We start from the raw sequence: 23,792 nt of genomic DNA, 5'->3' as shown, positions 1-23,792 counted from the left end.
CGTCCTTCTTGCTTGCCACTTTCCCCAGGAAATGGTGGTGCTACAACTGGGGGCGTGGTCACAGTTCGGGCCCTATACGTATATTTCCATGCATATCCCCACTGTCCTGCCCCCTGGGAAAGCAGGCTGCGAATCCCTGTGCCTCCCACCAAGCCTTGAAGGGTTGTTAGAGGAGGCCGTGCAGCTCCTCTCAGGGCCCTTCCCTCTGCCAGTGTGTCGCAGGCTCCTGGAGCAGGTGGTCGGCTGTGGTGGGCTATTGGCCACAGCGGGGCTCCAGGAAGAGCAGATGGTCACCTGGTTCCAGTTCCACAGCTACCTTCAGCGGCAGAGTGTCTCTGACCTGGAGAAACACCTCATCCAGCTCACCAAGGAAGGTAGGGCCTGGCCATGGCGATGACCTGGAAGCAAGTTACAGCCCACCCTGGGGGCTTTGTCCCTTCTGGCTTGGGCCACAAACCAGATGCATGCAGCTCTCCTTGTAGCTGTCAGAACCAAAAGCGGGAGGTGAACAGCCTAGAGCAGCCCCAGGGAGAGGAGATGGGAGCCGCAAAGTCTGCCCATCTGGTTTCTTTCTGAGTCAGGGTGTCCTATGTAGCCTAGCCTGTCTTCAAACTCACCATCCTCCTGCCTCAGCCTCGCAAGTGCTGGGATTACAGGTGTGTACCACACGCCCAGCCTGGCCAGTGGTTCTGTTCATTTTTCAGGGGCATGTCAGATCCGTTTGTAGAAGCATCTGTCGGGATGTGGCGATGCTCCCTCTGCCGTGGAGCTGCCCCTGCGGCTAGGGCAGCTCATGGTACTGGCCTCCCCTTCCTTTTCAGTTACTCTCACTGAGGAGCTGCACTGTGCGAGTCCAGCCAAGGGCTTGAGGAAGCTGCACGGGAAACGCCTGGGCCAGCTGCAGCCCCTGCCCCAGACTCTTCAAGCTTGGGCCCTGCTGCAGCTGGATGGACCGCCGAGGCTGTGCAGGGCTGCCAGATCACGCCTGGCTAGTGCAGCCAGGAATAGGCGCTTCCGGGAAAAGGTGTGGTGCACGCATGGGCATTCTGGCTGGGTGTGCAGGAGTATAAGGTGGGAGGGGCTGGAAAGATGGCTCAGAGGTTAAAAGCACTGACTGCTCTTCCAGAGGTCCTGATTTCAATTCCCAGCAACCACATGGTGGCTCACAGCCACCTGTAATGAGATCTGAGGCAGCATACAGGCAGACAGAACACTGTAGACATAATTAATAAATAAATCTTAAAAAAAAAAAGAGTATAAAGTGGGTGATGGGGGCTACACTTACCAGATTTGAGATCAAGTGCTTTAAGAAGGCTGAGGTGGGGCTGGAGTCACTAGGGCAGTGGTTCCTAACCTTCCTAACACTGCTCCCCTTTAATACGGTTCCTCATGTTGTGACCCTCAACCATAAAGTTATTTCATTGTTAACTTCATAACTGTAATTTTGCTACTGTTATAAGTTGTAATATGAATATCTAATATGTGACCCCCCGAGATGGGTTGAGACCCACAGGTTGAAGAATATACCCAGCATCAAGTCACAGCCTGGGCTTGGTCTCTCAGACCTGCACAGCATCTTTCCGAGGGCTGTCTTTAGAATTTTAATATTTGTTTGTTTATTCATTCATTGTGAGTATGTGTGCCACATCATGAGTCTGGAGGTCAGAGGGCAACCTGAAGGAGGCAGTTTTCTCCCTCCACAACATGGGCTGCAGGTTCAAATTCAGGTGGAGCTGGGCATGATTACACATGCCTCTAATCCCAGCACATGGGAAGCAGAGGCAGGCAGGTGTCTGAGTTTGAGGCCAGACTGATCTACAGAGTGAGTTCCAGGACAGCCAGGACCACACAGAAACCCTGTCTTGAAAATCAAAGCCAACAAAGTTTTGTTGAATTCACTTACTAACCAGCTAGTGTTCCGTCTGGGGTTAGCCCTCCTCCTGACAAAGGGCTGAGTTTGGGTCACTAAAGCAGCTGGGGACCTGCTTGCCCTGACCTCTGTCTAATCCTGGTGTCCTCCCCCAGGCTCTGCTGTACTACACCAACGCCTTAAACGACAGTGACACCAAGCTCCAGCAGGCAGCGTGCATGGCGCTGCAGCAGCTTGGGGTGAGTCTGGTCTTCCCTAGTGACTGACAGGAGGCCACCCATGGTGAGGGCTGGAGCAGCAGCAGCAGCTTCAAAACGCTTTCACTGGAACGGCGTGTGTGTGTGTGTGTGTGTGTGTGTGTGTGTGTGTGTAGTAGATGGTATCACCAGTAGCAATAGCTGACACCCTAGTAACAGCCAGCCCCCCTAGACTCCAACAGCAGAGGTCCCACACCAAGGAACTCCCTGCCCAGCTCCACAGGTTGTAACATGATAAATTCTTGTGAATGAGAAAAAGACAAGGTACAGGAATGGGAAAGCTGCCAGGTCACCCTCGCTGCCCGGTCACCCTCGACCTCAGCAGGAGTGGCTGGCCACCTCTGGCACATATTCTTCTTGCTTGCAGGGACATGTGTACCCTGAACTTTGCTACGAAACATGACTTTACATGAGCCGAGGGCTACGTGCCCACAAGCACGAGGGACTGAGTGGAATCCCCACAGAAAAGCTCCGAATGGTGGCCCACACCTGTCATTCCAGTGCATGGGAGGTAGAAGCAGGGGATTCCGGGACTAGCCAGCTAGACAGCATAGTTTACTTGTGAGCTCCAGGTTAGGAGAGGCCTCATCTCAAAACATGGTGTGGATGGCACCTGTAAATTCTAATTTTGTTCACATCGTGTGTGCAGGGGAGCGCACATGTGCACTCAACCACAGAAAAATGCAGTTTTCATGCATCGAGGGGAAAAAGCCAGGTATGGTGGCACATCCCCATGACCCGAGGCCAGCCTGGGCTTCATAGTGAGACCCTGTCTCATAAATGCCACTACGAGCATTTTTGTAAATAAGGTTTTATAAAAAGCCACACTGGGTTCCAGCTCATCCTGGGCTGGATGACACAGGACAGCTTCCAAGCCTGTGAGCCATGCCTTCCCCACCGTCCCTGCACTCCCACGGTGGAGGTGAAGAGGACCATGCTGGGGATCTGTCTTGTCTAACCTTGTTGCCTACTTATACATGCGAGTTGGCTCAGTGTAGAGAAAACCCACTGCCCCCACTCGTTCAGCACTGCCCCAACAGGAGGATCCCTGCTAAGGGTGAAGGGGTCAAAGGTTGCGTGGGAGCGGTGTCTGTGGATGTATGGCAATCAGGCCCTGGGCCTCCAGAGTACAGGACAGTCAGGGTGTATTAGATGATGTCGACAGCCGGGCGGTGGTGGCGCACGCCTTTAATCCCAGCACTCGGGAGGCAGAGGCAGGCGGATCTCTGAGTTTGAGACCAGCTTGGTCTACAAGAGCTAGTTCCAGGACAGGCTCCAAAACCACAGAAACCCTGTCTCGAAAAATCAAAAAAAAAAAAAAAAAAAAAAAAGATGACGTCGACAGACAAGCTGATGGTGGCCTTGCTTGCTGGCCTGCACTGGGGTGTGGAAGCCTGGAGGTCTCTAGAGAAGGACAGACAGGCCCCCCAGGAACACCAGGGTTGGCATGCAGGGATGACGCAGTGCGGTCTATCTGCTGCCTAACAAACCTTTTTCTTCCTGACCTCATAGGGTATTGAAAGCATTGAACAAATCGCCAGCCTGTGTCGGTCGGACCTGGAGGCCGTGCGGGTGGCAGCGCGGGAAGCAACACTATCATTTGGTAAAGTGCAGCTAAAGCCTCCCCACCCCCACCCTGGGCAGCACAGTGGGGTTCCAGGGATGCTAGAGACTGGCTGCAGGCTACCTGTGCTTTGCAGCCTCTGCTCAGTGCAGGTTCCCCTCATAGCAGGTTGACAGCTAAGGTGTAATTCCCCCTCTCCCACTTCGTTTATGGTCCTTGGCAAGCGGTGGGCAGAGGCAAAGTCAGGCCAGTGCTCAGGAGACCTCTGGCATAGAAGGCTGTTTCAGGTGTGGATGGTTCAGTCAACAGCAAGGGCAAGGGACCCCCACCGACTACTGTCCTGCCCCTCTAGAGATACCAAGACCTGGAAGCAGAACACCGAGGTGGTGACGAGCTGGTGATGGATGTCTTTGTGTTCCAGGTGAGGAGGGCCGCCTAGCTTTTGAGAAGATGGACAAGCTCCAGTCTGAACAAGAACTCTACCAGGAAGCAGATGTTGAAATCACAATTTTCTAAGCTGTGACCAACGAGCGCCAATCCAGCACCTTTCTTCCTTGACGCTTCCTGGCTTCCATAGGGCGAGTTTTGAACTGAGCACCCCAGGCACTCCCTCACAAGTGTGAGCTGGGTCAGCACCCAGCCCAAGGGCACAGTGCTGTACTCCAAAGCAGGAAGAAGGGGTATGTGGGACCTCCAAGGATGTGGCCTACCCCAAATGCTATTTTTGCTTGTCTTGCCTTCCTGGGGTGCAGTGCCAGGGGCGGCTGGTGCTGGCTGAGGATCCAAGGGTTCAAGACAGACATGCATGGAATGCAAGCTCCCTGCACACCCTCTGGGACAGCTAGCCAGTGGTCAGGCCCACCTCTGACGCATGCCAACCTGCTGCCCGTTAGATGAATTGCTTCAGAAGCCAGAGATGAGGTGAGGTTTTCATTGAGGTGGCTATGGAGGCACACGATGGGTTTCCTACTTGAGTGGGTAAAACACTTGAAACTGGGCATCTGAGATGTCCATGAGGGGCCGAGTGGCTCTCAGGGCTGACTTAGACACCCCCATTTAGTTAGGTGGACCATGTGTGCTGACTTATCTTGGTATTTATTTGTCTCATTCATGTTCATTCTCTAAAATCTCAATTAAAACCTCTGTAGTGTATGGTTTACCGTACTGCCCACGTAGATAAGGTTGTGTCTGTATAACCAGGCGGGAGAGGGTGGCAGACACCACAGGACTCTGTAGAACCCATCGGGGATCCTCGCTACACTTGATTCCCACGCTCATAGCAGACTGCCCTCCTCTGGGGACACTTTGAGAATACCCCAGGCCTTTGCAAGCCTTTACCTGACGGGGTTTGTCCCATACCTGAAGCTTTCCGCTGGGACAGTGGGCACAGCACTTCCATGGTTCTGGGGCGCCAGGATCATAGCAGGGACCACTTCACAAGAAATTGTGAAACTGAGAGGTACAGGGCTCTACTTTTTTTTGCGGGGAGGGGGGGGGGAAGGCGGTGAGACAGGGTTTCTCTGTGTAGCCCTGGCTGTTCTGGAATTTGCCCTGTAGATCAGGCTGGCCTTGAACATACAGATCTCTCTGCCTCTTGTGGTGGCTTTAAAGTAGGGCTGTGCTTTCTACTACATCTGTCATCGCCAAGTCTGAACTGAAACAGCCACTTGGGGACCCTATATGCTGAGTCTTGTACATGAACTTTTGGGTCTCATTTCAATCTCTGTCATGTATACATCAAATGTGGCGTTATGGATGTCCTGAGACGGGATGACCATGGTGTGTGACAGGCAGCTGGCCGAGGTGTGGTGTGGAGCCTGAAACAGGGACTCCAGTGATGCCTGTAGGCCTTGTTCAAGTACTGCAAGGTGCCAAAGAGCAGATTCCTGAACAGTGTGGAGGTCCCGAGTGAAGGCAGGCTGGCCAGCTACTAGCACTCGCAACCCAGAGCACGCTAACCCTGCAGGGCAGACATCTATCTCATGCAGTCAAGGACTGCCCATCCTGGCTCAGGTCTGTCAGGTAAAGAAACAGGAAGCATCTCACATCTATGTTCTTTAAAAACATTTATTGTTGCAACTAAAATGCAGACCCATTAGTGATTCGGCAAGTTGGAAATGGTGCAGTCCGACAGTTCTGTTAGGTCACAGAAAACCCTGAGACACCCCCACCGGGGCATGCACCACCCCACACACCTGCAAAGGTACTATATCAGAAAACTTTTTTGTTGTTGTTGGTTTTTATTTTTGTAAAAATGGTTTATTCTATGGCCATCCAAAAAAAAAAAAAAACCACCTGCTGAGTAAATATTGGTTTAAGGCATACAGCAGCTTGCTACCTTCAACACAGGCAATGGGGTGGAGCGTGCCCGTTCTCCAGGACATCCACCTAGAAGGCTACTGTACATACCCCACTACTACAGGTACAGTCCACTGCCAACTGCTCCCAGCCTGGACCCTGGCTGTGCCACCTCCCCAGGCTCTGTGGGCAAGGCCACCACCATTCCCACCAGTGGCTGTGCTGGCTTCTCTGGGTGAAAGGCAAAATGTGAAATGCTGGCAAGAGGCAGTTTGGATTTCCAGCTGCCTTCGCTTCTTATTGTAAAAAAGCCACCCAATGTGGAGGTCTTGTGTCCCTCACAGGAAGAGTCATGAGCACCATCATCAGTCTCTACCAGGCTCAAGAATGACACGCCTCTGGGCAAGGTGACCCGGGCCAGTGATGACAGCAGCTGATTCTAAGGACTGTCACCCAGGCTGTTCCCTTGCTTCCAATCCTGGCCTGCTCCAGAAGAGCGTGAACTTGGAAATGGAGGGACTGATTCCAGAGGTGGAAGGGCCCTGCTTGCCTAATGTCCAGGGAATGAGGTGTGACCGTGGAATGTCTGAGGTGCGGTGGGGCTTGGCAGGGCAGGCCAGCGAGCCTGGGGTGTCCTGCCGGAGTGAGGCAGTATCTGCACTGGACAGAACTGCTTCCACAGAGAGGCAGTTACTCAACAATGGCCATATCTGGTCAGAGTATACAGAGGTGGCTGGACATGGGCTGCTATTGAGTGAGTATCAAAATTTCCCATGTCAAGAGCATGGTACCACCAGGGCAGGAGACTTCATGTTTTCGAACTCTCAGGGGAAGCGGAGATTGGGAACAGGATCTACAAGGTCATGGGGAGAAAGTCCAGGTCTCATTCTCGCACATCACATCAGTAGCCACAGGGCCTTTACACATGCCCACACTGTCCCATGTTCCTGAAGTTCAATAGCTCCCAATGTCCTACAGCCCCGGCTCCTGGCCCCAGCTCTGGCTGTACAGTGGCTCCCGTCAGTCTCAAGCCCAGGACTCATCTGATACTGTACTTGACAGCCCTAGGTGCCAGGCTGACACCTTACATCATCAGCTCAAGGACGTGCTCACGCAGTGGGGACGCCTTTGGGAAAGGTGAATAAATAAAGAGCGGGGCGGTTTCTAGGGAGGTGTGGGGCCTCGTGCTGCCTGAGCCAGTGCTCTGCTCTGCTGTTCCCTTGCACTCCTCACCACCGTGGGCTTGGGACTCCAGGGAAGGATAAAGCAGAAAGGGAGATACATGGCTGAAGGAGGTGGTGGCTCTGTGTGAACAAGCCTCCCCGGCAGCTTGCTCGGCTGGCTAGTGGCTTTCCTTCCCCGGCATGGCCACTTGGCCTGCAGCCAAGAGGCTGGAGGGCAAGCTGTGCTGCTGGGTAGCAACCCCATGAAAGCACATGCCTTGGATGCTCCAGAACGCGCGCCTCCCCACAGCCTGGCCACTACAGCACTGGAGGCAGCCATGGCAAGCTTGGTGGTGTTTTATGAGTCCTGACTCTGAAAAGCACCACTAAGGAAAAAGTCTTTGCAGTTTGCAAAAATCAGCTGATGCCTTCAAGGATGGTCACCGGCACAGGACTGAATGTTTCAGAGGTTGGTAACAGTCCTGCGAGGTGGCTTCCATGACACCAAGGCTCCTTCCTCCTCCTGTCAGTCATGCTTGCTCAGCAGTGTGGGCGCTTGCTTTCCAAATGAAATGGAAACCGCAGGGTGAGTGCTGGCAGCCACCTAAGATGAACTTGACCCTGAGGCAGGGCCCCAGGGAAACCCACTTATAGGGATGGGATGTTGAGGGCAGGGATATCAGCAAGATGGCTGTCACAAGGAGGGGGAGGGTGCAGGTGAGTTTGGAAATGCAGCGGGGACACCTGAGCAAAGCAGAGCTGGGCTTGCTGTTTAGAGGCAGCGCATGCTGCTCTCCTCACAACAGGGCGGCTCCAGGACACCAGGCAGCTCAGAGTACACAGCGGGGGTGCCCAAGCCAGCAGGAGCTTTACATCCTGACCATTTGGGAAATCGATGTAAATCAGGAATCTAATCACACGCAAAAGGGCACAAGAGAATCTCATGAGTGCCTAGCGTTTTCTTCCCCCCAGAAATAACAAAAACCTGCCTTTATAAAATGTTAAAAACAACAATGTGTTGTAATTTTTTTTCCAAAAACAAACGAACAGAGAGAGAAAGGGGAGGAGTGAGGTGAGAGCGAGTGAGTGAGAGTATTTGGCATTTCCTCTACTTCTCCTCAACAGGTTAAGGCCCTGAGATTAGACTGTTCTTGGGACCATGGGGCTCCTGCCAAGCCCAGTGCACTGATGCCCCTCCTGGGGCTGGCCCTTCCAGTTCCACCACAGGCTTGCGAGCTGTTCCCAACAGTGGGTCAGACGCCGCAGACCGAATCCTAAGCTGGGCAGCAGAAGTGCCCAGCGCACTCGCGCTCACAGCAGTCCGTCAGTGAAAGCACACCCGGTAGCAGAGGTACGCACCAGTCGCCAGGGCCGTGGCCATGCACACGTTGACCAGGAGGGGCTTCCAGTGAGTTGGCCAGTGTGCCTTTTGTTCCTCGTCCGTTGGGGACAACTCTTCCTTGGTGGGAGCAGATGCCTGGGCGCCCTGAAGACCTCCAGCCACCACTCGTTTTCTAACTTCAGTGTCTTGACTCATGCTGGGGAGAGGGGAAGAGGCAGGTTACTCACCTCGAGAAGATGGACAAGGGCGTTACCACGAAGGAGGAATTCTGGAGAAGCAAGCCATTCATGCTGCACCGGGTGGGAAGGTCAGCACAGACAGCAGTCTGTTTGTCTAGCTCTTGGGGACCTTGGGCAATACCCATGGCCAGGGCTGGGCTTCATTCAAGTCACCTGCAGCCCACCAATGTATGTGCTTTATCAGAAATGGAAACTCCTAGCTGTAGCCAAAGATGAGCTCAGGTCCATATCCCAGTTACAGGGGAAACATGGCTTCCTTAGTCTTGATACGCTGGTAGCTCTGTATCTTCTATGACCAAGGATGCTAGAAAGAGTGCAGCTAGCCACGCCTCTCTACACTGTGTTCAGAGCTTTGGGTGGGTCCTACTGAGAGCCAGACTGTGTGTGCCATACCTCCAAACTGCCCTCTAGGAAAGACAGTTGCCCCAGGAGCTGGCTCACGTGCTACTTCCTACAGGCATATACTTTCTTTATCATCCCTACTCCACCACACACTGCTATACACACGCCCCTTCTCCAAGTGGAGGGTCTGCAGCACAGGTCTACTATCTATCAGCTCAGTGCTTCGATTACCAGTGGGTGCTCAACCAGGGTGAGCAAGCAAGCTGCAACACCTGCCCAGTTTAAACTGAGCAGATCAGACAAGCACCACAAGGTGGCACTGGAATCCCATTATAACCTGTCACCCAGGAGCAATGGGCACTTTCTGCCAGGATCGAGGCCCCTCCATCACCTGCTCATGCTATACACAGCACTTAAGGGGTCTCCGCCTTCCTCTCTGGCCAGGCTGTCTTCGTTCTCACAGGTCTCCTCGCTCATCCACTGGTGGTTGGAGAAGAGTTCCTTGCATTTCCCATTGTGAGGCTCCAGGATGCGTTTGGGTGGCCGGGGGGGTGGGGGGACATGCTCAGGTGGGGGCTCCAGGTCCTCATGAGAGAGCTCCTTCCACTGATCCTGGGAGTACAGTGACAGAAGCCCATGAGTACTTGTTCTGGGTCTCCCCAGGTGAGCAGCCAACAGCTCAGCAGTAGCTCTGGGGGTCTTGGTTCTAGGCAATTATCTGGGAGGTATCTGCTCTTTCTGAGGTGGGGGGTCTCAGGCGGCCAGGCAGGCCTTGGACTCCTGCAATCTCCAAAGGGCTGGGACAGTCTTTAGGGAACCAAGCATGCTCTTCTGCTGAGGGCTCTGCAGGGCACCTGGCAGGCAGAAGGGCAGCCCACTTAGTGACTCTAGCAATGGCACATGCAAAAGGGAGTTACTTCCTTTGACCTCAACAGAGTTGGACCTTTTTTTTTAAAGATTTATTTAGTTATTATGTATACAGTGTTCTGTCTGTCTGTATGCTTGTTGGCCAGAAGAGGACACCAAATCTCACTACAGATGGCTGTGAGCCACCATGTGGTTGCTGGGAATTGAACTCAGGACCTCTGGAAAAGCAGTCAGCGCTCTTAACCTCTGAGCCATCTCTCCAGCCCCAGAGTTGGATCTTTTATACCTGGAGTTACTTTCAAAGATAAGTCTTGATGTATGTGCACAGGTTGCATGGTCTATCCTCAGCTACAAACTGAGTCCCAACACCAACACACGTGTGCTAAGCAGAACAGCACTGACCTGCACTGAGGAGTCGCCCATGATAAACTTTGCACCCTCGATCACAGCCAGGTAGGAGAAGCGCAGTTGGTCGGCCGTCTGGATGAGCCCCATGCGAAACCTGCGCATCTCCAGAAGCACTTTTTTAATATCCACAGAAGAGGGGTCTTTCCTCTTGTCCATCTGCAAGGCAGGAAGACTGGGTCAGTCAGAGGAAAGTCACAGAGGGCTGGTAAAGGACTCAAGAAAATGGGAGAAAAATGCAGCAAACTGGGACCCTCTAAACATGAGCTATGGGGGTTCTGGGATGGCTGGCTGCCGTGACAACTGGGAGTGCCCTGGGAACAAAGCTAGAAGGGACTGAGCCACTGCCATGGGAAGTGGCGAAGGCAAAGGCTACAACAGAGCATCCCCCAAGAAGAGTGTCTGTGGATAGCGACAGGGTGGGCTCAACGACACTCCCTTTCTTCCTGGGCTTGCACAGCCTCCTTACTGATGTGGGAATAGTTTCTTATTAATAAAGAAACTGCCTTGGCCCATTTTATTGGATAGAAAATTAGGTAGGCGGAGTATACAGAAGAGAATTCTGGGAGAAAGAAGGTTAGAGGAAGAGTCGCCATGATTCTCCTGCTCCAGACAGACGCAGGTTAAGATCCTCCCTGGTAAGCCAGCTCGTGGGCTACACAGAATATTAGAAATGGGTTAGAACAATATGTAAGAGCTAACCAATAAGAAACTGGACCTAGCCGGGCCAGGCAGTGTTTGAAAGAATACAGTTTCCGTGTAATTATTTCTGGGTATAAGCTAGCCATGCGGGCGGCCGGGTGCCGGGGACGCAGCCCCGCCGCTCTTATTTCAACACCTTACCAGCAAGAGGCAGGTATCAGCCAGACAGAAGGTCCCCGACCTGCCGATGCCAGCGCTGCAGTGCACCACAATGGGGCCATGCTCCGAGTTGAGGGAGCCAGACTCTCGGACTTTGAAAAGGAAATTGAGGAAGGAGGCAGGTGACTCAGGAACTCCAAAGTCAGGCCATGTGGTGTAGTGGAAATGCAGGATCTCCCGGGCCTCCTGGGTCTAAAAGAGAGACTTGAGGTTAGGCTGGGCACATTGTTTGCACAGACCCCACGTGAGCACCAAGTGACTTCCTGGCTAGCCGCCTTCTTAGGTAGTGGACAAACCTCTTATCTTTCTGTCCCTTCCATACCCATGCACAGGTGGCCAAAACCGTTTTAGCCTGTAAGTCACCACTGGCACCCTAAATTTCAGGAAGAGCTCCTGTGGGGGGGGGGCACTGGCACACTAAATCTCATCTCAGGAAGGGTTCCTGTGAGAGTGGGGGGGGGGGCTGGCACCAAGTCTGGATCGCTCAGGGGGACCTCTGGGATGGGTCAGGCAACTGTTACTTTGGAAGAAACTGATAATTCAAGTCTTCAAAAACAGATTGCCATATGGTACATGAGCCAGCATTCCAGTGGCAACTGCCTATGGGTTTGCCACACACTCATTCACCTTAGGGACCACACCCACTTGTAGAACTGCCCCATGGTACCCTGCAGTTGAGCAAAAAGAATGGCCTGCAGCACTGCTTCCACTCTGCCCTTTCCTAGATGATCCAGTAATTTTACAAATATTTGGGGGTGAGGGGTGCCACATGCACATCTGGAGGTCAGAAAACAACTTGCAGGTCACTGGCAAATGCCTTTGTACACTGAGCTATCTCAGCTGCTCCACAGTCCAGCATTCTTTTTTAAACAGAGACAGGGTATCTCTGTCTAGTCCTGGCATTCACTCTGTATATCAGGCTAGCCTTGAACTCAAGAGATCCGCCTGCCTCTGCCTCCCTAAGCGCTGGGATTAAAGACATGTGCCACCACATCCCAATTTATGTTCAGTATTCTTAAAGGAGGCCACTGAAGGCAAGACCCCAGGGGGCAGGGCCCCAGAATTACAGAGGGCTACAGCCTGTGAGAGGAAAGGAGCAGCTACAGACACCCAGGCTAGGCTTGGTGATACCAAGGTGCCATCTGTCTGCAAAGTACAGGAGGTCCCCTGCTGTGGTACAAACACATGAAAGACACGGCCAACCCTCAGTGTGGCTATAGACACAGGGTGGTGTGCACAGCTGGGGTCCATTTAAACCCTGCAGCGGCACTGCCTATTGCCCTGCAAAAGCAAACACCACCTGTACTGGGTGCAGAGACGGAGGAGTTTCAAATACGTTTAAAAAACTGGTTTAGAAGAAAGAATGCAAAAAGTCTTCTTTCCATCCCTACAAAGAGCACAGGGCTCCTCATCTGCCACCTTCCCTCCAAATGGATTCTGTTCTAGGTTCCAGAAAAGTCCTAATATTGAAGCCCTTGAGCTGGCCTTGTGCCTGGAATCCTAGCACTCAGGAGGCAAGGCTGGTAGACTGTAAATGTGAAGCCAGAATGGACTACCAGTGAGACCTGAGACCTGTCCCGCTACAAGGAAACCACCCCAAAGCAGCAAGCCTAGACAAAGCCTCAGTGCTCCTGCCCTGGCTTTGCCACCGACAGACACACTTCTGCTGCTTGCTCTGAACTGTTTCCCTCAACAAGCAGATATTTCCCAGAGGCTATGAGAGGTCACTCTTAAAAAGCCAGGCTGGCAAATACTGGAGAGCACTGGACAGGGTCTACCACACCCCCACCCATCAGTGACACTCCAGAGCTTCCGTGACCTCACCCCACACTCCAGGCTCCTCTGTTAGGCCACTACAGGGCCTCACACCTCTCTAGACTCCAGCAACCTGAGCTAAGTTCTGGACTTGGGTCTCACCACCAGCAGGGAGTCAAGAGAAGTCTAAGGATATGTGACTATCACTCTGCAGCAGACCCCAACAAGCCTTACTCTGGTGGTCCAGCCATTAACCCCACCTCCTCTCTGGACCCTAGGTACCTTTTGACCTCTCACCCAAGACCTCCCAGGACCCTCGCAAGCCCGTGTCTGAAAGAAACTAGAAAAAGCAAAGACATGGGGAGATGTCCCTCGGACCCACTCAGCAGTTAGGCAAAGTGGCCAGCAGTGGCTCCACCATCCCTGGGACTCACATGGCCTCCTCAGTCACAGCTCTGTACCAAAGAGCTTCTACTGTTCCTAACTCCAGGCTCTTGCCATGCCCCTGAACCTCCTTTTGTTAGCAAGTCTACCTAAGACCTGGTGAGAAAGTCGCAGCTACAGGAGACCTGGGCAGTGAGGTGAGCCCTCCTTAAGGCAGACCAGACAAAAGGTGCAAACTTGCTGTCATTTCTCCTGCAAGCACAGCTTTAGCCCTCCAGTTCCAAAGGCAGAGCAGACTACTCTCAGGTAAGAAGCTGTCTTTTTCTCTTAGAACTGTGTTAACTGGTGCAAAGATGAGAGAGCGCTGTAGGAGGTGCTTGTATCTTGTCCTTTGTTGGTGCCTGGGCACAGGCTCCTAGAGCAGCAAGACCCGCTCACATGGTGTGGGGCCACACTGTGCACAGGGCTCACAATTCCTGGGAACACTCCAGCTGGAACCAGCACCTGAGGACTAAGGACAAAAGCAAGCCAACAATTTCTAGAAGACTTCACACACGCCATACTCACAGCCAGGTTTTCCAGCTCCAGCTGTCGCACTGTGTAATATGACTTGACATCTTCAGATACCAGTGTCAATTTCAAATGTGTGTCCTCAAAGACCATCTCTTTTTCTTCTTTCTGTGGCCAATACTGGGCACATTTTAACTGGGGGAAAACAACACTAGATTACCCTGAGTGGCTGCTCCATGAGACCGGAGACTTGGAGGGCGGTCTGCTACCTATAAGAACTCAGAGGCCGGAGTCTCCCAGGTAAAACAGTTCCTTCCCATCCAGCAACAGCAGCACAGTACAGAGGATCCTGGTCCTTGTTGTGATGTGAAACCACACCACACAGCTGTACCCTTCACAGATGTCTTCAGTAGCATCTCAATATGACCAGAGCCCCACAAGGAAACCCACAGCAACAGAAGGGAGGGTTGGAGCCTCATCAGGCTGAGAGGCTGCAGTCAGCCAGCTAGAGGTGGGAGGACAACTTGCAAGGTGCAGCTCACCAGTTCATTCCAATCTGGTTCAGTTCAGAAGGTACAACTGTCCTGACCCTCTATTCTGCTACCTTCAGAAACCACTTGATCTTCATTCAACAGCTTTTGATGAACTCAAAGATTTGGTCTGGGATTTAGGAAAGGAGACGGGGCTGGATCTCCATCTCACAGACCCCATGGAATAAGTTCAGATGCTCCGACGGTCCTGCAGCAGACAGCTGTTCTGGCTCTCCAAGGCAGGACTGAGCGGGTGCCCAGGCAGAGGAGACCCCAGAGACCTTGAACCTCCTCAAAGAATGCAATAAGCTGCTCTTTGGTACAGAACACACAGAGCTCACAGGCCTGGCTTGTTCCAGGGCTGGCCTAGTCTGCTGGGAGATGTTCCCTCTCTCGGGGTGGGTGGATGGGGGGAAGAGTATGGAGGGGAGACACTGGGAATAAAGATGACCTAGGGATGGAGGGGGGGCGGGGTTGCTCAGGGTAGCCAAGCAAAGACAGAGGTCAAAGAGGCTCTTTGGAGAGAAGGTCCTGATGGCTGACAGGGTAGTGTCTCAGGGGAAAGCAGGAGACAAGACAAGAAGGCAGAGCACAGTGGGACTGGGACCTGGGGCTGGGAAGAGCCAAAGCTGAACAGAACTGCAGACCTCTAGGGCCCAGTGCTGCCCTCCCCCAAAGCAAAAGGTAGAGAAAGCAGTATAGTAATTAAGGGTCTACAGCGCCAACAAGGGAAGGAGAGAGCTCAGTTTCAAGGTCTGGCCTGCTCAACCCATGACCCATCCCACCTTTAAAGACCAACTGGAGAGATGAGCCCCTCAGCTAGGGCCACCCTGTCAGCATAAGCAGATCATAATACAAAGGCTAGGTGCTAGTGGACTGTGCACAGAGAGACTTGAATGAGTCATTTGTTCCCATATTCAGATCCCAGGCCACTATGCTAGGGTGGGTACTCACCATGATCACAGAGAATGCCAAGGGGCTGTCAGTACAGAGGAGGTGGTGGGTGTCCTCACCTTAGAAGCAAGGCAGGCAGACTCTAACTTTTACTTCTAGAAACCCAGAACAAGCCTGACAGATCTCTACTTAAGCAAAATCTACAATTTCAGAGGCATTTTGGCACACAGCCAAATGTCCATCAACTAACATTTAATTAGGTGTCTATAGGACCACACTCTGTCATTTCCCATAAAAATTTCTGCTTTTAAATACACAACAAAACAGCACACCATCCCTACTTCCAGTTAGCTGGTGGCATGCATTCACACGCTGCCTTGAACAGAAGCCTGACTTTTCCTGGAATGTGAGCAGGCCATCGCCGGAACTGACACCAAGGCCCTCTGGCCAGCCCCATCCAGGAAGGCTGCAATGCCAGTATGCTGGCATCCCAAGTTTATAGTCCTCTCCACCATGAAGCCTGAAGCTCATGCAAGTCCTTACAAAACCAAGAGCCAGACAGTCTGGGGAAGAAACTGACAGTCAGTGCTGTCTTCCTGACAGGGTGGCCTGTTTTATCCCCAAAGGATGTAAGCCAAGAAGCCTGGGCTACCAAGTGCCTGAATCCCAACTCTGGCTCTCACAGAGTTTTACGAGACAAACAGGCTGTTTTTTGGAATATAAATTACATTCACCTAGCCCTCTCCTACTGTATAAGTATCAGTCCTGCGCTTACACACAGCACACACCATGTGGCCACGTCTAAGCTAAGTTTCAACTAAGTTCTTGAACTAACAAGAACTCTGGCCCCTGGTAGCCCCACGCTAATGCACACTGTCTATGGCATAGCTGGTTTCATAAGCACCTGGTCCATGTACTGAAGGCAGGAGGTTTGAGAGGAAACAGTATAGAGTCTACATGCAGCTCAGGCCTCTGCGACCCAGCTCTACAGATGGGGATGGCTGGAAGCAGGTGAGGGGAGCAGCACATCTCCCATCCTGGATTCTACCCATCACTGGGACTGCTGATGTGCATCCCACAGAGCACACTGCTCCCTCGGCCCTAAGTGGAGCAGTATAGTTCTAAGGGACCACTGACAAGCTGCCATGGGATACAGCAACCAGAGGACCGGCTGTGCTTCTGATGGCTAACAAAGGAATCCTGGGGAGGGTGGTCATGGTGGATCTACTTATGATAAACCCAGGGTACTGAAAGCCAGACCTGGTGGCAGTTATCCAACTACAGAGCAGACCTTAGAATGTGACAACAGCTGCTCTAATGCAAACTTCTAACTACAAGGGGCCACCAGGACCCCTAGCAACACACATTTACATGTATAAGCATGTGTACAAGCATGTGTACCTTTACACACGTGCACAGTAAATCCTGCCATGTCTGACTTTTTAAAAAATATTTAATATTTTATTTACTTTTTATGTGTATGGATGCTTTACCTGCACATATGTCTGTGTTCCATGTGCTTGCTTGGTGCCTACTGAGGTCAGAAGAGGCTGCTGGATACCCTGGCACTTTTATTTATTTTTTTTGGTTTTTCGAGACAGGGTTTCTCTGTGGTTTTGGAGCCTGTCCTGGAACTAGCTCTTGTAGACCAGGCTGGTCTCGAACTCACAGAGATCCGCCTGCCTCTGCCTCCCGAGTGCTGGGATGAAAGCCCGGCCCTGGAACTTTTATTACAGGCCGTTGTGAGCTACTCTGTGGGTGCTGGGAATAAAATCTAAGTCCTCTGCAAGAGCAGTAAGCAGTCTTAGCCACTGAATCATTTCTCCAGCCCCCCATATCTAATGATTTTGTGATAATAGGTTGATTTAAAATTCCGCCCTCTGGTTTTGTCAACTGACCACACTTGGCAGGCTCTGCATCTGTTATTATTATGATCTATAAAAACAGGAGGTGGAAGCCAGACGACAGTATGGAGTCAAGCAGCCTTAAGGAAGCTAGCATGAGTGACTGGGACCCTTAGGCTCTGTGGGTGCGTGCCACTTGCTGGAGATGCGTGCCCTCACTCCGTGCATTTGGTTCCACCCTCGGGTGTGACTGCTGTCTTCGGAGGGGATGGAAGGATTCTTTGGCAGCCTCATGCTCTTGAGAGCTTGAAGAAGCTAGAGCAGCAGTGAGCAGTACCCCAGCTGAGCAAAAGACAGCACAGAGCCTGTGCCTGGAAAGACCTTGGGACATTCTGTTCCTGTTCTCTGCTCCTGGCTATTGCTCCAGTTGGTCCCAACAATTCTCAGTTCATCTTTTCCAGGGACCTCAACCTCTGGAGCTGGAAAGTCTCTAAGTGACAACCATGTCCGGGGAGGGAAGAAAGGAAGCTGGTTCTGCCCTATGCTGATCTTGGGTAGCACTCAAAATCAGACTTCAGTGCCCATCACAGAAATGGGAAGAGAGAAGGGACAGGAGGTCTGGTTGTTTGATAACGCCTAGATCTGAGACACAGTGTCACTGTGACTCAGACCCTTGGACCAAAGGGCTGGGTAACAAACAAACCTGAGACCTGTCTAGGCTATGGTTTGGGGAATGAGAGAGATAGGTCTAGGTAACAGGTCCAGCCACTCAGGGTCTGCAGGCTGCATCATTGACTGCCCTTAGAGGTGAGCATGTAGTGAGACCCAAGTGACACAGGCCATTCTGGAAGTGTGAGACAGAAGGGACAGAGCCTGAGGAGGGGTGTTCCCAGAGTTTCGAGAACTCACAATGCCACGTGTCCTGAAGACAACTCACCAGCAGATGCTATGGTGGCCCATCAAATCTAGAAGCCAGTGTCCCACAGTTCTGCGGAGCCACCTCTGCCATCAAGAGGCATAGTCTTGCCAGTCAAAAAGGTGGGCTTGGTATTCACTACATAGGCAGTACCAAGAAAGTAGAGCCAGTGAGGCAGAGCGTCTGCATCAGGCGCCACAACGCCTGGCCTGCTGCTTCTCTCTCTAGTCATACCTGCCTTGCTCGTAACAAACGTGTATCTATGTAATATTTGTTTTTAAAGTAAAAAGGTGTCACATAAAGGAGTTTGAAAATAGGAACTCAGGGAAATGAAAGCTTTATGGACTACACACATAGACCGCAGCAGCAAGGGGCATGGGGTGAACTTACCGAGCCTTTCTCCATGATACGGTTGAGCATGACCACACCCCTGCTCTTCTGCTCCCATACCATCTCCCAGAAGTGCCCACATGTGTTTGGCAAAGGGCCCTGCAAACACACAAGATATACACTACAACACTGGACACACAAACACAACATGCAGTCAGCTAGGGACAGTGTTTGGAGGTTCAGGCAGAATGGCTGCCAAGGCTGTCTGCTCTGTGGTCAGTCACCCAGTCCATCATACGGTGAAGGTCCCCTCTGCACCTCAGCACAGAATGTCTTTTGGTCTGGGATGGTGGCTGAGGGGCTCTACTGGGCTCCTTGCCTAAAAGCATGGGGGTAGAAAACAAAGCTCCTGTGTGGGTGAGAGGCGGCATGGGGCAGGGCCTCCACTGTGACCTTCTAAGGTCAGGCGATCACCCCAGTCTCTCTGCCTGAGACCACTGATTAAAGGCAGCACTTGTTCACAGACTGCAGTGGTGCTGTAGGTGAAGGACTCGCACAGCACCTACATGGAGCAGAGTCAGCCTCTCTTCTTAAGCTAGCACGGGGGAGTCTGAGCATTGACAGCCTTGAGAGCGGGACCAAGGAAAGTGACAGATGTGGTCCACAAACCATCTCAGAGGCGGCCTGAGGGGTCGAAGACCTGGGCATGGCTGGTGCCTGCTGAGCACCGAGCTCGCCTAGTGCTAGTGGACGGCTATAGAAGAATGGCAGTGTACTGGGAGCTCGCTTTAGTCCTGTGGGACAGGAAAACCCACACCAGGGCTGGCCACATCTTTGGACTGAAACCTCTTCTAGAACAGCTCTCACCTACTTTGATCCAAGCCATTACCCTGTAAATCCCAGCATGTTTTTCTTCCCTACGGCAGCACCTGGCATCTTCTCATTCTTTCCTGAGTGCTCTGTCTGCAAGTGTGAGGCAAGGACACTGACAACAGCGTACTTTCCCTCAGATAGCAGAGCCAGCAGGTGGCAGGTGAATGTCTAGGGTACCTGATGACCACCTAGGTCCTTCAACCTCTGCACTGCACAAGGATCCAGGTTGGCCCTGCATCCACAGAGCTGAAAACAGCCCACTGACGCTACACACACTGACTGGCCAGGGTGAGAGAACAGGGAGAGGACTGGACGGGACAGGGACACCTGGGATGCTTTTGGTCAGGCAAACTGGCTTGGGACAAAAAGGGAAAAGAGTTGTGATGGATGAGTGCTGGCTCTGAGCTTCCGACTTCACTAGGATTTGATTTCCACATAGCAGGCAGAGGTCATGCTCAAATACCCTACAGCCCAGGGTGTGTGGTATGGAGTGACCCAGGAGACTAAGATAAACAACACCACGCTGCTGGTAACAGGCTAAGACTGAAGACAAGGATTGAGAATAAGCTTTTATCCTCTTTCCAGACATTCAGTCTTCTGGTCACACACCGTAAGGTGTATTACAGGAAGTCCATCAGCTCAGAGCTATGGGACTTTTAAGAGATGTCATATCCTCTAATGTGGCCCAGAGGACTACTGAATGGCACTTGGGACAGAGGTGCCTGGCCAACTGCTAGCCCTCTTAGTTGCTGCCACAAGCACTCAATGCCGAGGTCCACACTTCTGTGGTCACAAGGTCTAAGGTCTTCTCCTGCCCATTAGGAGACCACTGGCAGCTCAGTGTGTCACCTCACAGTGCCCAGGGCAGACGCTGTGCCCACAATGATCTGAGGGAGCACACTTCTTTTCTTGCTGCTTTTTGGCCAATGAGAGCCCTGAACTTCTCAAGGACATGTTGATCTCATCTGATGAGAACACAACAGCACTCTCAAGCTCTTGAGGTAACATGAAAAACACAGTCCAGACAGCCTGTTACCTGGGTGAGAATATAGCTCCTCTGAGCTTCCTCCATTTTTATCAAACTGGCATTGATGTAGTCATTATCTTCCTGGTGCAATTTAATCCGACTGTGATCAACTGAAAGACAAAAGCAGAGCTGGGTTAATCCTGGGGTCCAAGTGCCTACATTCTAAAGGAAGGCAGAGAGAGGGACCCATAGTCTAAAGAGCATGCACATTGGTAGGGGCCTCCCTATTCAAGTGACACTAGTCATCTCTGAGTACCAGAAATGTCACATTCCACAGGAACAGCCATCAACCCAGACCATGCCCTTCCTGGGAAGGCAGATCCTAGCCCCCCCCCCCCCAAGTCTACAGATCACAGGAAAACGTCAAGGATCCCCTTCCTAATGCTCGACCCAGGTTTCCAGGGTAGAGTCGAGGCTGTAAGAGGAAGTAGTTCACCAAGAGCTGCCCAGCTTGCTGTCACATACAGATGTCTCAGGTGGCACCAACATGATGACTTGGCCCAAGTCTCAAACACTGCAGAGAAGAGAGTATCCACCTCATGTGCAGCAGTGAGCCATGTGCAATCAAGACCCTTTGGATGGCCGGGTGGTGGTAGCACCTTTTAATCCCAGCGCTTGGGAAGCAGAGGCAGGCGGATCTCTGAGTTCGAGACCAGCCTGCCTGGTCTACAAGAGCTAGTTCCAGGAGAGGCTCTAAAACTATAGCAGAACCCTGTCTCGAAAAACCCTTTGGATGTTTTGATCTGAGACACTGACAAGGGGGTTTAAACTGGGCAGTGGTGGCACACATCTTTAATCCCAGCACCCAGGAGTTAAAGACCAGCCTGGTCTACACAGTAAGCTCCAGGAAAGTCAGAGTTGCATAGTGAGACCCTGTCTCAAGCAAGGGGCGATTTAATGAAGTAAAAGGCTCTCTCACAGTAAAAGTGCACAGATGTAATTCCAGGAACAAACTCACTAGGGAAGTTCTGCACAGGCTCCTGACAAAGCTCTGCGCTTTTATTTCTGTTTCCTTCACTACTTTGTCACAAAGCAGTGGTTCCCAAGGGCTGCCATTCTTTCCCTGCAGCTGTTGGGATGAGTCAATTACATCTTTCACCTGAGCCTAGAGGGGAAGGGAGCACAGCAGCCTGGGGTTCTATTCGGAAGACAGCTGTACCTGCCATTTCCTGGAGGTCAGGAGGAGGGGAGAAGGATCATGAGTTCAAGGCTGGCTTTGGTGGCACCGCAAGTTTCAGTCTGTCCTGGGTTGCATGAGCCTACTTCTCAATACATAAACAATAAAACCTTTGTGAGAGGCACTGATGACCTCAAGGACTCCAACAACACCAGCTGGCCTCGGGCAAACTCTTCATCTTGTTAACTTCCTTGCTGAACACAAGCTAGTAAAAAAAAGAGGAGCCTGGGGGTGCGCAGAATCTGCACTCACAACGCCCATGGTACCAGCAGCACTCTGAGCTGGAAAGGTCTCTTTTCACTTTGAACCATCTTTCCTGCCCCAAACATGAACAGAAAATCTTTTTTCTATGAGAGTATGTGGAGAAAGAGACAAGAATATGCTTGGGGTGCAATGCTGAGAATGATTCCATGTGCTGCAAGGGGACACTGCAGTGCTGGCCCCCATCTAGGACAACTGGTGGATATCCCAGGGCATCCTGGCAGTGGGAGAGGGGACAGTCTGATATGGTCAGCCAGGACTCCAGAGCATCAGCAAGGGTTTCTGCTGTGTCGCTTTGTTCTCAGTCACCCTCCACCTAGGGACCTACAAGTGCGCTGCAAATGGCTCGTGTTTACTAAATGCACACCTGAGGGGCACTAGGCTTAGTGGCTTACACTGCTGCTTCACTTCCACGCACTCCTGTACGGTGAGTGTGACTCCCATAGTGACAACCAGAGCCACCAGGGTGGCCGGCCAAGAGACACAAGTTTTGTGTTCCAACCCTAGACCCACTTTATGTCTCCCAGGAACTTGATTGGCAGCCATGTAGATTTGAGTAGTCACAACCCTCATTGAGGAATAATGTCTATAGACCTCAAGCGGAGTCAGTAGCCCTGGGTCCTAATGGCAGATTCAGATCCTGCATCCAGTTTTGGCTTTTCTTGCTTTCCACACTTTACACATTTGGTTATTTACTCTGAAGGTATTTCTAGACCAGGAGCCAGGCAGAGAGGGCGGGCTCAGGCCAATGGGCACTGCCCGTCCTAAGCAGTCAAAGTGAAGGGCCATCTGGTACCTGTGATCATCATTGTGGCTTATAAGAGCCAGGGGCACAGCTGCTGAGTCACCCCGAAGAGGCAGTGCACTAAGCCTAAGCCATTCCACTTCGGGGAGGAAAATGACTCACCACAACACAGAGCTAAAGAGAAGGGCTCTCAACCACCAGATTTCCAGAAACTGGAGCCCCAGTGTCTGCAACAGTGAAAGCGAGCTATGACACTGTGTCTCCTGTGCTTACAACAAGAGACAATGAGGTCACAACCTCTACCCCACCCGGGACAGTGGCAGCTGTAACTGGGAAGTGTGATGGGGCAGTGGGAACAGTGAGTACTTACAGGGGCTGACATCCCGGTACCTGTTCCGGTTTTTGTTCTTAGGAAGTTTCGCCACTCTGCATGGGAAGTCACTGGCTTCATGTCGAATATCCTATAAAAAGGATAAAGAGTTCTCTTTTGGAATCTACACCAGGAATTTATCCAGACATGAGCTGGGCACTGGCTGAGTTAATGGAGCACCAGAGATGAGCCGGGCACTAAGGACTCATCATTCCAGACATCAAAGAGGCCTGGCAGTGTGGGCAGGCCAAACCGATGATGCTCAACTACATCCAATGTTACAGGAACAGAACACGCTGAGCAGGCCCAGGCCTGGTGGGACATAGAGGAAGAAGGCTGCGCTACTTAGGAGGGCCTGTTAGCAGAAGCCAGAGGGCTTATGTCAGGAACAGTGAGTGGGCAGCGGGGAAGAATGGCAGATGGCTGGAGGATGTGGTGGGCAGGCTAGATCTTGAAGTGCTGGAATGTCAGGCCTGGGAGTTCCAACTGGAACCTTCTGGAAAGGAACACATCAATAAACACTCCACCATCCAACTGCTGTCTTTGGAGGCAAACACGCCCCTGCATGAACAGAAGCAGCTTCCTCCTGCTCATCAGACTGCACACAGGCCCACCCTGTTCTTGCTGGGATGCCGCCAGTCTCAGGGAGCAGTCTGGGGGGAATCTGCTTTCATTAGCAATGACAAGCGCATGTGCACTGTGAAAGTGCTACCACCATGAAACTGTACGTCTACAAACAGTTTAAACTCTTGGGGTTGGTAGACTTTACCAGTGTGAGAAGGGGACAGGAGAAGAGACCATAGGGACAGCAGTCTACAAGCTGGAAATCAGACAGCTCAGCAGTAGGGCAGCTCCACAGTCCCCGGGAGACTTGCAAGGTTGTAGATGGCTGTCACCTTGGAAGGAAGGTGAGACTCCCAGTGGGGGGGTGGGTGAAGCCCCCTCTGAGCAGGGCTAGATGCCACCCC

General features: G+C 52.1%; 2 protein-coding genes across 5 annotated transcripts in view; one reads left to right on the top strand and one right to left on the bottom strand.

Moving 5' to 3' along the window:
* The window catches only part of Ripor3 (RIPOR family member 3), a 42,471-nt gene extending 36,473 nt beyond the window's left edge, over positions 1 to 5,998 (top strand). For all 4 annotated transcript variants that reach the window (XM_050120139.1, XM_050120138.1, XM_050120137.1 and 1 more), the window contains 5 exons: positions 213 to 374; positions 822 to 1,024; positions 2,026 to 2,109; positions 3,640 to 3,730; positions 4,113 to 5,998. In XM_050120139.1, the coding sequence (XP_049976096.1) occupies positions 213 to 374; positions 822 to 1,024; positions 2,026 to 2,109; positions 3,640 to 3,730; positions 4,113 to 4,207 (635 nt within the window). In that variant the 3' untranslated portion in view covers positions 4,208 to 5,998. The remainder of the gene's footprint in view (positions 1 to 212; positions 375 to 821; positions 1,025 to 2,025; positions 2,110 to 3,639; positions 3,731 to 4,112) is intronic.
* Positions 5,741 to 23,792, bottom strand: part of Ptpn1 (protein tyrosine phosphatase non-receptor type 1) — a 48,264-nt gene continuing 30,212 nt past the window's right edge. Inside the window, exons 2-9 of the mRNA XM_050120140.1 lie at positions 22,825 to 22,915; positions 20,281 to 20,381; positions 18,432 to 18,530; positions 13,915 to 14,052; positions 11,191 to 11,400; positions 10,345 to 10,506; positions 9,467 to 9,687; positions 5,741 to 8,690 (exon numbers count right to left, since the gene is read on the bottom strand). Of these exons, the coding sequence (XP_049976097.1) occupies positions 8,477 to 8,690; positions 9,467 to 9,687; positions 10,345 to 10,506; positions 11,191 to 11,400; positions 13,915 to 14,052; positions 18,432 to 18,530; positions 20,281 to 20,381; positions 22,825 to 22,915 (1,236 nt within the window). The 3' untranslated portion in view covers positions 5,741 to 8,476. The remainder of the gene's footprint in view (positions 8,691 to 9,466; positions 9,688 to 10,344; positions 10,507 to 11,190; positions 11,401 to 13,914; positions 14,053 to 18,431; positions 18,531 to 20,280; positions 20,382 to 22,824; positions 22,916 to 23,792) is intronic.

The sequence above is a fragment of the Alexandromys fortis genome, unplaced genomic scaffold (genome assembly GCF_014885135.2).
Source record: "Alexandromys fortis isolate MF-2015 unplaced genomic scaffold, M_Fortis_MF-2015_v1.1 scaffold_141, whole genome shotgun sequence".
NCBI lineage: Eukaryota > Metazoa > Chordata > Mammalia > Rodentia > Cricetidae > Alexandromys > Alexandromys fortis.
This window is presented reverse-complemented; position numbering and strand designations above follow the sequence as displayed.